General features: G+C 48.5%; 1 protein-coding gene across 3 annotated transcripts; it reads left to right on the forward strand.

The window, feature by feature from the left end:
* The first annotated feature begins 385 nt into the window (after nucleotides 1-385).
* On the forward strand, nucleotides 386-14,879 carry IL2RB (interleukin 2 receptor subunit beta). 3 transcript variants are annotated; one of them, XM_045007998.1, is made up of 10 exons: nucleotides 386-655; nucleotides 1,914-2,022; nucleotides 2,413-2,533; nucleotides 3,934-4,009; nucleotides 4,842-4,950; nucleotides 5,732-5,880; nucleotides 6,415-6,595; nucleotides 9,110-9,221; nucleotides 11,005-11,089; nucleotides 11,871-14,879. In XM_045007998.1, exons 2-10 carry the CDS (start codon nucleotides 1,941-1,943, stop codon nucleotides 12,699-12,701), a joined length of 1,746 nt encoding a protein of 581 aa, XP_044863933.1. In that variant the 5' UTR covers nucleotides 386-655; nucleotides 1,914-1,940; the 3' UTR covers nucleotides 12,702-14,879. The 3 variants fall into 3 exon arrangements, with proteins under 3 accessions (XP_044863933.1, XP_044863947.1, XP_044863939.1); XM_045008012.1 differs by having other exon boundaries at nucleotides 6,442-6,595; XM_045008004.1 differs by lacking the exon at nucleotides 386-655 and having other exon boundaries at nucleotides 1,720-2,022.
* Nucleotides 14,880-16,411: the final 1,532 nt, after the last annotated feature.

Below are 16,411 nucleotides of genomic sequence, written 5' to 3' on the forward strand. Positions count from 1 at the left end.
GCATGATTTCAAACTGATTTAGTGAAGCTGGTGCAACGTGCGTGTGTGTGGTTGCTTTTAAATCAATTTATGCCTGGCTTATATCGGGGTTGGTACTGGGTATGTGCGGTGGCAATCTAACCCAATGTAACTAGTCTTAAACCGATATCAGCATGTCCACGTGTCACTGTGGGCGTGTTTGGGTGCAGGGGGCACAAACCCAGATATATATCTTTGTGCAGAACTGTGCATAGACCAGTCTTCAATTCAGCCTAGTGCTGCAGCCTCATACCTGATTCCTTCCCGCCCCCTCTCATCACCTTTACCGTCAGGAAGTGGACGTGGTTTGGGGCTTTTTATTCTCGGCCTCGCTAGCCATTTCGGGACTCCGGCGCTTAGTCTCGCTTTGACAGGGCAAGTTAGATGCAGCTTCCTGTGCTCAAGGTGAAGAAACGACAGATCGCTGGCAAGCCCTTTGTGCTTGCAGAACTGCCTGGCTCTGGCCCCTGTCTATTCCCACTAGCAGCGCCATGTGCTGAATTGGAAGACACCCTTGCCCCACCCCACCTCTCGCCATTTGAAGGCCGGCGCCTGAGTTCCACTGGACGGACTGGTCCAGTCCCTGAGGGCCATCTCTGGCACGACTGCACAGCTAAGGAGGCCGTCGCATAGGAAGGTAATGGGGCGATGCCAAGCGGCTCCCACACGGGGGTGGCTGAACTGAGAAGCTTCTTGGAAGGAGTTTCAATCTGACACATTTTTCTAGCTGTTGGCAAGGTCTGATCGCTTGTTTATCTCTGTCTCTCTCTCTCTGTTTCCACATCCCTCCTTCTCTCATTGTGCCCTCTATCTCCCAAGAACCGGACGGTTGTTGTCTGTTTGCTCTCTTTCTCTGAACTGAAATCTTTTATCAGAACTGGAATCTGACCGTGCCCCATGGCAGCCCTCTGGCAAGCCATCACAGGTCCTGCCCCCTCTCACAAGGGTCCAGGGTTTGCTCAAGACCCCATCTCGTTTTGTACAACAAACCCAGGGCTCCTCTTTTGAGCACAGAGAGGGCTATTTCCTCCCCACACACACATACCACCATCACCATCCTGGGCAAAACGAGGTGCCATTGCAGGAAAAAAATAAAAAAATAAAATAAAAAAAAATTGCTGCATGAGTTTGGGTGAAGCCTGGGACTGTACGGATATGGGGAATGAATGCTCCTTCCAAGGCAGGGCTGGGTGGGGCCCATCCTTGAAGCCATGTGTGGGGTATAGCTCAGGACTGTCCAAACATGGAGACTGGGGGGTGTGAGTATGTTGAAACCTAGCTCTATCGAACATGAAATCCTTTCTATGATCCTAATTTTCCCTATCCCAGTCAGGTTCTTCTGACTCCGTCCACTAATCCCTAGCCCCTCCACTAACACTCCTGAACACCCAGAAGGCCCCGACCCCACAGCTAATTAACTACAACCACTCCCTGAAGTCGCTAGCTCTTAGTGTTGAAAAGAAACCCCTTCATAATGTAAACTGGGTGTGACTCCAGCAGTTCTGTCTGCCTGAGTCAGCAGCCTCCCTGAAACAACAGCTCTGAGTGGTGTGCTCTCATATTCATTTCAAGAAGGCATTGACTTTGTTTTCAATTTAAATGCTAGCATTGCAAAGTGTTTCACTGCTGAGCAAAGCACACAAGGAAGGAGACAGGTCAGATTATGGAGATAGGTGCAATCTGTTGAGTGGGATTTCATCTGGGCATCCGGTGTGAGCAGCTTGGGGTGTATGTAGAGCTTCAGTTGGGGGCAGACCTTGGAAGTGCCTCCGACTCCTGGTAATAGCACCAAGGGAGAAGATTACTGCAGGGACCACCTCCACAGAGAAGTGTGGAACTTTGTCATCCTCACCTGTGCTGGGGGTGGGGGTGGGGAATCTTCTTCTCTCTTCCAGTGTGGGCCCCTCCTGTGTACGGCAGGGATGAAGCCTTCTCCTCCCCTTCTGCTTTGCCTCTGGCTGTCCATCCTTCTAGATGTTTCACTGGCATCAAGAATCACTCAGGGTAAGAAAGCATCCCCCTATGTCCCAGCAGGAGAATTAGGGAGGTGTGTGGGTGGGGACACTATTTATCCTTATGTGATATGCGAAGATCACTGCAGTTTGAAGGTTTGTCCATGTCTTGCAACAGGGCAGGAAGCACTAAGGCAAAGCAGCACAAGAGTGACACAATATACAAGTTCCTATTGGGAGTTCTTTGTTTTGGGGCATTGAAGAAGAGAGAAGGGCCATAGCTTTCTTCCATTCTTGTTTGGAGCTGTTCCTTGGATGTTTCTTCAGGGCACTAGCCAGGCTATGAATTGGGCACTGCATGGAACTGGATGATATGATCATTAATGCTTAATGCCTTTGTCATGACAGGGTTGATGTAATGGTATCTTTTCTCCATTCACAGGACCCTCAAATCTAACTTGTTTTTATGACTCGCGGGCGACTCTCTTTTGCGCCTGGGCTCCAGACAGGAATCACACAGAAGCACCGTGCCGACTTGATGTTTTTCAGAACACTGAGGAGAGGTATGTGGCTGAAATTATTTAGTAAAGCCAGTGAATGTCAGGCTCTAATTGTCATCATGGCTACCTTTGATTCTGCACAAAAAGACCAGCTTCCTTGGAGGTCTAACTCTAATATAAATGTAGGGCCAGATCCTCAGCTGGAGTAGCGTGATTGATTGCAATAGAGATGCACGGATTGATACATGCTGAGGAGCTGGCTCTCTGGGGCCTCTTCCTCTCTCCCACCTCTAGGTTAATTAAGACCTAGGCTAGCTACTCAAGTGTCACTCCTCTTTTCAGCGGAAATCCAGCTTGAGTTCTTCTTCTCCTTCCTGTTTCTGTAATTGAGTCATTTTCCAAAGAGCTCGACTCTTTGTGGGCTGTCCCAGTCCCAGGCCATAGTGTAAGGGACACTAATAACTGGACTGGGGTCTTTCCCGTCTGCCGAGAGAGGGGTATAGTTTTAATAGGCCACTAGACTCTTCTAGTGAAGGGATGGGCTCCCTCATAGATGTTCTACCTCAGGCAGCAACATGTGGCATTACCTGGGTAAAATATTCTCCCCCCACAATAATATCCGCTAACGCTTCCACCCTTCTCACTTCACCATGCTTACTCTTCCCTATCACCTCCATTACCTGTTCCACACTGCCCTTGGTGGCTGGCAGGGGCTTGGTGGTCTATAGCTATGGGATTGTTGGTCAGGTGAGGAATCAGTCCCCCTTTGGTGGTTAGGTGGGTGCTCATTTGAGGAACAGGTCTGCTTTGGTTCTTGTGGTTGGTGGGTCTCCACTGTCTGCTGGTGGCTTCCCTGAGACGGTGTGGGTGTATCCACCGTAGTAGTGGGTTCGCCATGGCTGATGTGTGGGGTGGAAAGCAGAGCAGGTTTCCCTTGCATGGGGATGGTGGGTCAAAGCAAATGGGCTCCGGGTGCCCGCTCAGTACTAGGTCTTTGAACTCTGAGCTGGGTGTGGAACTGGGCAGGCCAGTACCAGTGGGGAGGGATGCAGGAGGCAGTTCCTCTTGCAGCAGCAGCTGCCACAGCGGCGTTGGGAATAAAACAGAGTGGGTGGCTGGCAGGGTTTTGCCTGTGAGAGCATCAGGACTCTGCAACTTGCCCCTCTTCCTGGTCCATAATATTTGGAATCTGATGACTTTCTGGGCACACTGTCAAAGCCATCTGTTTGAGATGGGTTTGGGAGAGGGGCTGAGGGTGTGCTCCCCTCATCTGCGAAGGGTCTCTGTAGGTGGCCGGCTGAGTTCCTGTTACCATTAGTTTAATTTCGTTGTATTGTAGTAGCAAGGATGTCTGGGTGCCTAATGCCTTGGATGGGTGTCTGTGATGATTTCAAATCTAAATAAATAACTACATGCATACAAGCCCCTCCAGCTCAGCAGTATTCTGGTCTTCTCTCTGACAGGAATCTAAAGAGGAGTTGTGAATTTCCTAGCATGGCACCCAGGAGATGTGAACTAGCCTTCCATAAAAATATTGATGTAGGTAACCCAACTGAAATGTACTGGCTAATAAAAGGGGCTGGGGGTGATCGGTATATGGGTTATCTCTGTAATAACAGTGTGACACACAGAAATGCTGCTATGAGATAAAACTTTATTTCCTGGTTCCAGACCCCTGACTTGGGGCAGGGTTGCAAGGGGTTAATACTCTGGCCTCTGACAGAGGTCAGTATCCAGTCACCATCCCAGCCAATCTGTGACAAACCCCAGGAGGTGACACTCTGATATTTAACAGTGTATTTAGCTCCCTTCCTTGCATCACCAGTCACAGCCCATCAAGAACTACGCAGGCCCCCAGTGCCTGTTTCCATGGGTCAGTCCAGAGCTCTGCAGCCTGAGGTCACAGGACAGTTACAGTGCTCACAGAGTTATGTCAGACATGTCCACACAGCCTCCCCAGGCACTGACCGTGTGTACTCACAGGGTGATGCTCTCTGAGGCTGCGTTGTCGTGGCATAAAGACAGAGAAGCTGTGACACAACCTGATTATTGCATCCTGCAGGACTGAGGATACTTAAGGAGCAGACCCTGCTACCCCTACCCAGCTTCAATCTGCTTTACACTCCACCCCTTGTGGAAAAAGAGATAACACTTCTTGAATATTTAACTCATCTAATCTCTGTCCCTCATTTCCCCAATGGGGCAAATCTAACACTGCCCTGCTTATTAAGATGTGAAAAGCACTTTGAGATTCTTAGGGTGGGGGGAGTGATGGTTGTGCATTGACGTAGCCTGAGACGATAGAGGCCTTAGAAATGTGAACAATACATAGTGGGGGGACTAGTAATACTAACAGCAAATTTCCCTGCAGTGTCAGGTCTTCACCCTTGTAGACTCACTTCTCCTGACTGTGTCCTGCCAAGCTGGGGAAAACGGGACAACTGTGATACAACAGCAGGAATTCAAACCATTGAACAACAGTGAGTGTTAATCAGTGTTTGATCCCCCAAGGCTTCAATCTGTGGTTAGATGTGTCCCCTGTGCCACCTTGGCCTTGCCGGGCATCCTTCTGTTTAGCCCATGCCTGATCTCAGGCTTGCCTCATCTCCCTGCCCCACTGCCACTGTATGCTCACTCGGTCATGCCGTGCCACAGATTCGCCATGCCCCCTCCTGTTGCTTCCAGCATGGCACTGCAGCTTCCCTGAGCATTGGCTCTGACATACTGCTTGGTACCAACCACCCTCTGTCCCCAGCCTGGGTGCATTGATCTAGGGATAAGAGCTTCGGCTGTTAAAGCTGTGTCCTTTGGTGGCAACAGTTGAGCTAGATCCTTTGCTGATGTAAATCTATGCAGTGCTACTGACTGCAGTGGGGCAGTGCCCATTTACCCCACCTGAGCAACGGGCCCTCTGTACTTAACGGGAAAAAACATCCTAGCAAGACTACAGATTGCTTGACTCTGATCCTGCTCCACTAAAGTCATTGGGAATTTTGCCATTGATTTCAATGGAGACAGAAGCAGAGTGCCCTGGGGAATAGGAAAAGAGGCAATATTCACAAAATGAATTGTTCAGGACAAATGACTGGGGCGGGTTCACAGATGCGCACACCCAGTGGAACGGCCCGGAGCCCATCCCCGGAGAGGGGTGTCTGCCAATGAAGCCACAAAACACAGAGAGAGCGCAAACCGCTATTGTAGCCTTTGCTTCTGTTTCCCAGGGTGTGTATCCCAGCACCTCTCTCACTCTTCTCTCCCCAGTACAGCTGAGGCCACCTGACAACCTCCGAGTGGTAAACACCAGCGACTCCGGCTGCAACTTAACTTGGAGAATTCCTATTTCCTCTCACTACTTAAACAATAAACGGGAGTTTGAAGTGTGGTGCAGAGATCGCACAAAGCCCCGGGAGGTGAGTGCAGGATCCCAGACTAGCTTCTCCTGCTGATGGGCCTCAGGCCTGTAACTAGTGGAGGAGGCAGAGCCGCCTTACTGCAAAGAACCTGCTATTCCCGCTTGTGCTCTAAACCCTTCCCCAGATGGCTGCAATGCCATCGCTTCAGAGGAGAGGCCAAAGGGGGCAGTGCCTCCTACTTCAGCTTTATCTGCATCATCCACTTCCAGCATATGGTGATGGCAGGGAAGCAAAGGGAAGTTCTAGTCGGCCCAGTGCTGGGATGAGAGGCATCAGAATGGTGCCCTCCCGGTATGGGACAGAGAAGACTGTGGAGATGAAAAAGGTAGAACGGGACTCCTCCCACTGTAGAGCAGAGGGGCTTTGATGTGAGCAAGAGGTGCCCTCCCAGTACAGCACTGGATATAGGATATGCTGGCTGTGAGAGGCCCAGAGCCAACTCTGCTCTAATTGAACAGCCGAGAGGTGTGATGGTGTGGACTGTGGGTGGGAGAACATAGCAATCACTCTGTAACTTTTACTCCATCCCAGACTGCCATGCTCCTCCCTATCAAGCAGGACCAGGAGTGGGTGAGGATTGAGAATCTTTCGCCTGACTCAGATTATGAGGCTAAAGTTCGCGTGAAGCCAAACCAATATGGCGTGTGGAGCAACTGGAGCAAGACACTCACATGGAGGACAGATCGTAGTAATGTGAATCTTGGATATTCAGGTAATGAGACTCAGAGGAGTGGGTAGGCCAGGGCTTGGAGATAGGTGAGGAGAGAGCAAGGCCAGCCCTAGTCCAAATGGTGCCCCAGGCGAGGCCCCCGTTAAACTTTTGAATACCTTATTTTTTATTGAATGTGTAGGGCATATCACGACTTTGATGCATGATTTGCCTGCATGATTTATCGCTGGCATATAAGATGATACATTTGCAAGCTAGGATCTATAAATCTGTATTTATTCATGCCATATATAAGCAAATAAAAAAATTCATTTCCTCTGAGCTTATAGAAACTTTTTAATTTTAAGGATAACTGAAGTATACTAACATCAAGAAATTGAACTGTGCACCAACACTGGGTGGGGCAGTATTAAATAGTGTTACAGTGGGCGACAGCCTTAGAATGTTAACTATAGTCCTTTAGTTCAAAAGAAGTAACAGCATATTCTTTTATATTATAACCCCTATAGATAGGAGTTCGATAGATATCTCTGGTGTTTCATTAAATATGTCCTTTATTAGTCGCTACTTACTCTCTTCAAGTCTTAAAACAGAAGTAGACTGTCACAATTACACAATAAAACAAGGTTCACAGTATCGCAGATGGGCTCCCACATCACGTCCCTTCATTCTTATATCTCACTGACTGACTGGCGACGCCCGGCCCCTTATATACCCATGAGGGCATGGCTGACAACATTCTAGGATGTTCAAGGAGAATGTAGTTTTCAGAAATTCTGGAACGTTCCATGAGATTCTACAAAGGTCCAGAACATTCTAGGGGGTTAGTCAAAAATGAATCCCCATACGGAATACCTGAAACATTTTACTTCAAACATTCTATTTTCCCTTTTGTCGCTAACAACAAAAATAGCACCCCAAACCCAGCACCCCAGGTGCTGACCTGGGTCGCCTGCCCCTAAATCTGGCCCTGGGGGAGAGGCACGGGAGAAAGGGGAGAACAAGAGCTGGAGTTATGTGGGAGCAGGAAAAGTAGGGGAGTGGAGGGATGCACAAATCAAAGTACAATAGAAAGACTAGAAATAGCTTGAGAGGAGCCTTTCCTGTAATCCTAGACCCAGGTCAGGTGAGCAGGGCCTGCTGGTCCAAAGGACAAGAGCTCCAGAGTGAAAACCTGGCCCCATTGAAGTCAATGGGAGTGGGGCCAGGATTCCAGTCACAGACTCCAGTGGGGGCCCCCTCGCTAAGTGCAGCAGAGCAACTCCCTGACCAGGGGAGCAAGAGGCCTGGAAACACTTTCCAGAGGGCCCCTGTAACTTCGGAGCGTAAGTCCCATTTTCAAAAGTGACTTGGGCCTTTCAGGCTTAAGGCTCACTGAAAATCAACGGGACCTAGGCTCCGAAGTGCCGTGGGGCCAGAAGTTTAAATGTCCTTGGGTGCCTAATGCCTACTGAAATCAATGGGAGTTAGCTGTCTAAACAGCTTCTGCAAAATGTTACCCCAGGCCTCTCCTGTGGGCAGTGCAGAGCAGGGCTAGCTGTCCAGGCCAGTCAGAAGCCTGAGCAGCTTGCAGCCTTGGCAAATACCATCTCCAGCAGGAGTGTCTGGTGAGTCCTCAGCTCCTTGTAGTTTTAGTTTCTTCACAGGAAGTAGGCAGCTCTGGGGTCCCCCCACGCTGAGGCATGTAGTGATATAAACAGAGCAGCTATGTTTAGAAAGGGCAGTGTGTTGCTGTGGCAATCAAACTTTGATAGCATATGATGTCAGTGAAAAGGATTCAGCTACAACCAGTTGTCGTGGCAACTGGGAGCCAAAGTTACCTGAGGTGGAGGAAACAAAGGGATCTTAGTAACATCTCAAGGACATGAAGGAAAAGCTTCTCCAAAGGTGTCCCACTGTTACAGGCCCACCCAGAGGATTCAGGGGGCCTTTGGCAAAGCAATTTCGGGGGGCCCTTCCATAAAAAAAGTTGCAATACCATGGAATACTATATTCTCGTGGGGGCCCCTGTGGGGCCTGGGGCAAATTGCCCCACTTGCCCCCACCCCGCCCCGCCCCAGGCAGCCCTGCACTGTTCCTCTCTTTCCCCTCCCTCTTCTCTCCTCTGCATCCTTCCCCCTATTCCAATGGTCTCGACAGGTCCAAAACGAGGTGCGCTGGCAGAGGGGACATAAGATGAAGAGTAACAGGAGTGCAGCAGGACGGAGCTGAGGTGCATTTGCAGAGCTCTGTAGGAGAGGGAATAGCAGGGGGGGCAGCAGGTCAGGGCTGAAGTGCATGGTCATTGCAATTGTGTGGCAGTCCAGGACAGGAATAGCAGAGAGAGGATGTAGGTGAGCTGTGAGGTGCATTGGCAAGACTAGGGGGGCTCAGATCTGTTCCTAATCACAAAGGCATGCTGGCTGGCAGACTTGTGTGGCCAGTCACCCACTTATCTTACCTGGATCTCAAACCTCTTTGTTCAGAAGTGAAATAAAACCCAACTGGAGTGACTGGGGTTCCCACTTCCTCTGTTCTGGCTGGCATTTTCTAGTAACGTTCTCTCTCCCCTTGCAGAACTTCCCCTGGGAGACCCCCAGCTTACGATGCCAGCCCTTGTGGGGACCATCTGCACCATCTTCTTCGTTGTCATCATTGTCTTGATCATTACCTCACAGCCATTGAAAAGGTAAAAGGGACACAAGTGGTCCTCTCCAGTCCTGTCCCAGGCCCAGTGTGTCTTTCTGTCTTCATTTTCTTTCTCTCAGATGAGGCCAGAGTCCCTTAGTCTGATTTGGAGCGAAGTCATTCTGCCTCTCTGGGTTGCTACTGGCAATGTCTGAAGGGACGCCCTGACGGCAAAGGAATTCAGTGTTTGCACCATGATGCTGAGATACAGTGGCACAGCGTGATGTCATCACATCACCAAGCTCAAAATAGCCACAGGACACTTTCTCTTTGGGCCAGAATTTTAAAGGAACTCACATTGAAATCAACAGGAGTTAGCTTTCTAAATATCTTTAGAAATCTGACCCTCTAGCTGAAATTCACCTTTGTGTAGAAGAACCAGAACAAGGCCTATGCACCTCTTAATCTCTCAAAACAGGGCTAAAGTGGAACAAGAGCAGTATTTGGATTGCATGCCCATCATTTCTGTTCTAATATTGTTCTTAATCAATGCTGAATGTGCCACACAAGGGCACCTGGTACAATAATATAGAGAATAGCCTGACAGCATCATGGAAATTGGAAGTGGCTTCAGATTTAGTCACCTCATTTCAGAAAGGGACACACCAGAATAGAAAAGGCACAGGGAAAAGCAATCTAAATATCAGAGGGGCGAGGTGCTTCCATATTAAAATGGATTACAGACGGGGACTATTTCATTTGTAGAGGAGGAGAGATTATAGGAGTGTGTAAAATGATTATGGGAATAGAGAAAGCCAACTCGCCTCTCCTGTTTGCCCTGTGTCATAATGCGAGGGCGAGGGAGCACTCCATTTACAACACATATAAACACAGCTAATCCTCTTCCCTTGATGTATAGTTAACCCGTGGAACTCAGTGATGCAGGATAATACTGTGCAGAAAAGGATTAGACATGCAGGAAGGAAAATAGCATCTGCAGTGATGCAAGCTAGTATAAATGTACAAGAACTATCAAATCCTCCTACTTCAGAGCACAGGGGTCAGGAGGAATTTCCCTCACCATAGATTATTGCACAGTAAAGGTGCATTAGGACACCTTTAGGGATCTGAAGGATTTGGTATTGGCCACCTTGAGAGACAGGAAAAGCAGACCGGATGACTTGGCTCTGGTATGGTCTGGCAATACCAGTGTAGCTTGGTATGTCATGATGGTGTAAGGCAATGTGAATGCCATACAACACTGTCATGCTGCATCCTGATCACAGGGCATGGAGACTGTGGTGTTGCCATCTCGTGCTGCCATTTCATGATGGCAATGCAATCTCTGCGTCACTGTGATGGCAACCAAGTGAGGCACAATCAGCTCATGGCAACCAGGCCTTGGAAACCATGCCAGCAATTTGGACCAAAGATGGCGTCTCTCCCAGCTTGGCAGCTAATGAAAGGAATGGACAGGCCTGGGCAACAGGGAGAGGCAGGCAAGGATGCTGGTGAATGGTGGCATTATCAGCTCTGGGGATAGGGCTGAGGGAAATAGCTTTTGCAATGCCATTTTCTCTCTCAGTTTCTGTGTCCCCAATACATCCATCTGCAAATGCGGAGATTTTCTCAGGCTACTGGTGGGGGATGGGGGATAAAGAGCCCTGGGGCTTGGTTCTCCCTTACGTACACCACTTTTACACCAGCATAACTCCAGTGACTTTAGTGGAGTTACTCTTCATTTACACTGGTGCCAGGGAGCGGAGGGTCAGGCCCCTGGAAGACCGCAGGTCTCCACATCACGTTCATTTCTCTCTCTCTCCGTGTCTCTCTCTCTGGTGAAGGCTTAAGAAGGTGCTGAAGATTTACATTCCCGACCCAGACAAGTTCTTTCCACCGCTGAGCACTGTGCACAGAGGCGACGTTCAGGTATGGGGACCAGGGGAAGGCGGGCTGTTTGTGGGAGGGGGTCAGAGAAGGATGAGCGGGGAAAGAAGGAGAGGACTGGCTGCCTCCCTCAGGCTGCAGATGGATGGGAAGGATGTCCAGCTCCCAGATCTAGTGTGTGCATCACTGGACCCTCCAGTACTGGCTGCTGCTGGGGGATTTGCTTTAGTTTTATTTTTGACCTTTCTAAGCTGCCACTTGGCTGCTCCATCTCTAATTACAGAACCGAGAAAGTGCAAACCACCAAACCTCAGAGCTCTGCTCTGCTGACAGTAAGGGCTGAGAGAGCACACAGGAGTATAGGAGAGCTCAAGACTCTTGGAGTCCATCCCACCCTGCCTCCATGCCTTCTTCTTCACTTCCTCTAGTCCCTCCTCCTGCTGTTTGTCATGTTCTCCCCCTCTCACCCTTCAACTCCGCTCTCTTTCTCTGATACTCTCTCTCTTTCTCTATTGCAAGATCCCTTTCTCTTTCCTCCTCCCTTTCCTTATGGAGATCATGCAGGGAAAGCTCTTGAGGCTGGCTCCTTATTTTAAAATGGCTCAGAGCCTGGTGAGGGATCCCCAGGGACCTATTGCCTGTGGAGATCCCAGAGGAGCGATGATAAGGGTGTATATTCTGTATGGGAGATGTCTGGAGTGTATTCATCATGGGCATGAAGGAAGAGACCCTAGGCTTCTGTGTCTCTGGTGTGAGAGTGTTATACTGCTGCCACTTTGAACATAACAATCTCTCTTCTGTGTTTCCCCTGCTTCCCCTTCAGAAGTGGCTCTCCTCTCCATTTTCCACATCTCTCTTCAGCGTGAGCAGTATCTCCCCAGAAATCTCAGAGCTAGAGATAATTCAGAAGGAGAAACAGGACTCCCAGCTCCTCCTTCCCAAGGCCTTTCTCACCTCTGGTGCTCCCCCAGAAACCAGTGGGCACTCACTGACCAGCTGCTTCACCAACCAAGGCTACTTCTTTTTCCACCTCCCTGACTCCTATGAGATTGAGCCCTGCCAGGTGTATTTCACCTACGAGCCCTTCACCCGGAAAAGCAGTGGCAGTGAAGATGGCGATTCCTATGGAGCACTCCCCTCCCCAGATCTCTGCATGCTGGAGGATGACCTGCCACTCTTCTCCTCTGGATTTCTTCATTGCATCGAAGCAAACCAAGGTTTCCAGAACAGTTCTTTTGTGGGAGAGATACCGAGCACAACCAATGGGCTTGGGGCACTTCCTGAGGCTCTTCTGTCACCCAAGAGCTCCTCCCCAGCATTGGTATTGGAGCAGGATGAGAAGGAGAATGGAAATGTCACAGTTTTACAGCTCTCTGAATCCCAACAGAAGCCTGGCATGGTCTTCTCAGATATCCCAGGGCTGCATGACAACGATACCATTCAAACCACAGAAGAGGCTGGGGATGCAGACCCTCAAATCAGTTCCACTACTACTATGGCAGATGCAAGCTCTTCGTTTTCCCAGCCCATGCCTCTGAGGCAAGGTCAAGCTGATGATCTCCACAGGACTGCTTCCTCCAGCCAAGTCCCAAACACTGGGGCCTACCTATCTTTGAGTGAGCTCCAAAGCCAATACAACCATCATTCGGTGTAAGATCTGCTTCAAGAACCTTCTGAGCTTAAGGCCTTCTCTGGAGGGAGAGTTGGACAAACAGACAAATTGTCTGAGAGAACAAGAAGTTGAACATTAGTTTTAACAAACCCAATGGGATTTATCTTTTGAGTAGCATGGAGAGAGACCCTTGTACTTTTCACTGTTGCAAGGGAATGGGACCTTTGGTGGCACATGGAATGAGCATGATCCAAACCTACAACCTGAAGGGAAAGTAAAGGCCTTAATAGGTCAGCTTTGGATTGGGGATGGGTGAACGTATGAAGGGATGAAAACCTAAGAAAAAGGATGCTCAGGAAGAGAGATGTGTGCATGGATGGATTCCGTGGTACAGACAACACCATGGATAAGCTGACAGCTTGGTAGATACTGTGGCTGGATGGATACCATGGAAGGAGAACTAGATAGATGAATGGGTAGACAAATGGATAGAGATGAAATTGAGAAAGTCAGAAAGGGGCATTACAACTATTAAAGTACATAGAGCAAATGGAGAAAGAGAAATTGAATTGCTCTGCAACTCAGCGTGAAGATAGTACCAAACTCTGAGGCTGAGCAGCCAAACTTTCCATCCCTTAAGTACCAATTTACAGGGCATGCAAGCATCTACAGGGGAATAGAAATACTTGAGAAGGTGGAGGTGGTGAACTGCTAGTGAGTGCTGGGAGCTGCTGAGGATGGAGGTGATGGAAGGTGTTAAGGGTGGTCCTTACTGATTGGCCCAGGGTTTAGTTCATTTCCTGCATCCTTCCCACTCTAGTCTGTGTGAAGTGAATGTTCTAATTGGCTTGGTCCCAACCAGATATCTGGGTTTGGGCTTGGGTCTTCAAAGACAATTCAAAGCCAGAAATGAGTCAAGTCATGCAAGGGATGTGATAAAAAAAACAATCCCTACTATCAGCAAAAAATACTGGGGAAAATTCCCCCATCTTATGGGGTGTGGGGGAAGCAAGCAAGATGCTAGCAATAAAATAGAGCACAACATTTCCCATTCTTGCTGCAATCTCTTAATGAAATCAAAAGTCTCTTTGCCCTACAGACCAAAACCCTGTCATTTGACTGTGATAAGGTATGTGCGGAAGAGTCCATCCCACATCCTGTAGTAAGTGGAAATCATCTAATTGGTAATCCCCATTCCTTCCTTTGCTTGAGGGGAATCATTGCCCAATTAGCAGTAAAGACAGATAAATCAGCTCCAGATAAATGACTGCAGATCATCACCTTTGCCTAAAACCAAAAATCAGTCCATTAATTTGGCTCAAAAAAAAGTTTGGATAGCATTCTGTAGTGCCTCCATATTTACTGATTTGGGGCAGAAGTGCTGAAATAATCCGGAGAGGTCAGGGATAGGGGGAAGACTGTTGATGTTGGTTCCATGATATCTGTCCATCCACCCCTCTGACTATCTATTGTATCTTTTTCTTGCCATCTTTCCAGACCTGTCTAGACATGGGAAATACCAACCTCATGCTAAAAAGACCTGATCTCGCTCACGAGATTTCCAAACCAAAGACATTTGGATAAGCATCCAAACTTTTGAGGAACTTATCCAAACCTTTAGGAAGCTTCTGTAAACCTTCCGAGATTCACCCAAATTTAGTTCACTGTTCCCCATTTCCACACTAGTGTTGAGTTTCCCCCTTTGTCCTGGTACTCATGTTCCAGCACCAAAATTATTCACCCGGTTTTTGTTCTCCTGAGTTATTAAATTGAACGCTGTGCTTGTCAGATAAGTGGGTGTCCATTGGGTTTGATTTTGTCCTTGAAAGTGCTGCTGATACTGCAATAGAATGGAGCCTGGCCTGGTTAGCACAAAGAAGGTTGCAGGGAGCCAACCCTTTCCTGTATTGCTTTCTCCAAGCCACTGCACATGTCTCAGGATGCCTGTCAGCCCAGCATCTCAGAGAGACTGGGGATAAAGAAGGGATAACTGCTTCCCAGCTGAAAGAGGACAAGGCCGCTCAGTGTATTTACTGTGCTATTGGGAGCTCTCAAGACGCAGCATAAAGAGTAATAAGCACGGCCAGGCTGGATGCTAGCTTACATGGCCAATGATCTCATAGTGGTTCCTGTGTATTTCTTCATAAGCTTCTTAATCATTCTTGCTGCTAAAATGAGTAACAAAACCCCCCTGCCTTTTTGTCAATAAAATAAAAATTAATGCAGTGTCAAAATAGCACGTTTTTCATTGCCATTTGGTAGGGGAACTTGGATATTCACAAACGCTGCTGGTTGGATGGAAGTGAGTTCTCGATGACAGTTCAGGGATCAGGAAGAGGGCATGAGTGGGTTAGCTCTTGGTCACAGATAGTCTGCTGCCTAGACAATGAGTTCAGGGGACAGAAAGGGGATTTGCCTTTAGCCAAAGATTGTTGGGCATTGGTAGATTAGGCTCAGGGAGCAGAAGGGGTATTTTAGGGGATTATCCTTCACTCATAGACAGTTCAGCCATTGAGCCTGATCCAAAGCTAGTATCCTGTGGGCTGCAATCCTTTGGTCTAATTTCAGTGGTTGGGTTTAATGTGAGGGTGTGGCTGGTGTTGGTGGCTATACAGGAGGTCAGATTAATTGTGCTCCCTTCTGGCTGCTTATTAAAAGAATGTCAAGACTCCCATTGACTTCAATGGGCTTTGAATTAGACCCTTTGGACAGCAAATGTAGGGATCAGATAGCAGTTTCAGGGGGATGAACCCTCATTCACAGACAGTCAGGTGCTGAAGTACTGGGCTCAGGGAGTGGAAAGGAGGCATCGGGAGGAATAGTTTCCAGTCACAGACAGCTGGGTAATTGGATAGCCGCTTCAGGGGAAGGGGAAGACATTTCAGGGGAATTAACCCTCAGTCACAGACAGTGATAGGGAGGGTGGAAGTAACATAAATTGTATTTTAGAACCTAGTCACTATGATCCTCTCCAGATAGACTCAGGAAGTATCGCTGGCAGCGAAACTGCTGCAGACCACCGAGAATCACTTGGCCGACGAAATATTTTCCCACTTCTGAAAATGCTAATGGTTTTCAAGCATGTAAGCTGCTAGAAGTGAGACAGCAGCCACTCTGGGGTGTGAATGTGTGACATGCTGTGGCAGGAAGTGCTCAGCGTAAGATCTGAAGATAACTGGACCTTTATTCCAGGAAGCTAGGTCATGTGGTCTAAAGTTGCTGCAGATGTGAGATTAGTTGAGTTGTGGCATAGAAGAGCCATTGCCAGTTGCTTCATGACCCTTTTCTGCTGAGTCCTGAAGACTCTTTGGAAGTGCCATGAAGGTCTAAAGGGCCCCAAGCTGATCCAAATGTAGCATGGACAAATCCAGAAAAAAAGTGCAACACAGGACAGTGTCCATCAATTATAGTTTCCTTCTTAAATTGAACTCCAGCTCCAGTGAAAAGTGCTGGGCCAGCAGTCCTGGAGAGAGTCCACTATTTATCTTGAGTACAGGTACAACATAGATAGCAGCAATGCAGGTTTACACACACACGCTACCCTGACATTCTACCAATGTACCTCATTTCTGACCTGCAGAGAGCTGCACAACAGCCAGTCCCCATCCCGCACCATGGGAAAGTGGAAATTCAGGGCCAAATTCAGCCTTGATGGTGCAACTCCTTTGAAGTCAGATTTACTTTTGGGTCTGTGTTCTTGGTTTATTCATAGATACCACAGTGATGACTGTGGTACTCAGATTGGTTAGATT

The sequence above is a fragment of the Mauremys mutica genome, chromosome 1 (genome assembly GCF_020497125.1).
Source record: "Mauremys mutica isolate MM-2020 ecotype Southern chromosome 1, ASM2049712v1, whole genome shotgun sequence".
Taxonomy (NCBI): domain Eukaryota; kingdom Metazoa; phylum Chordata; order Testudines; family Geoemydidae; genus Mauremys; species Mauremys mutica.

Excerpts from the sequence above, each read along its gene's own strand:
- IL2RB (XM_045007998.1), top strand. The coding sequence starts at position 1,941 with ATGAAGCCTTCTCCTCCCCTTCTGCTTTGCCTCTGGCTGTCCATCCTT. Across the intron at positions 4,010-4,841 it reads CCTTCCATAAAAATATTGAT|TGTCAGGTCTTCACCCTTGT; the intron begins GTAGGTAACCCA and ends ATTTCCCTGCAG. Across the intron at positions 9,222-11,004 it reads ACCTCACAGCCATTGAAAAG|GCTTAAGAAGGTGCTGAAGA; the intron begins GTAAAAGGGACA and ends TCTCTGGTGAAG.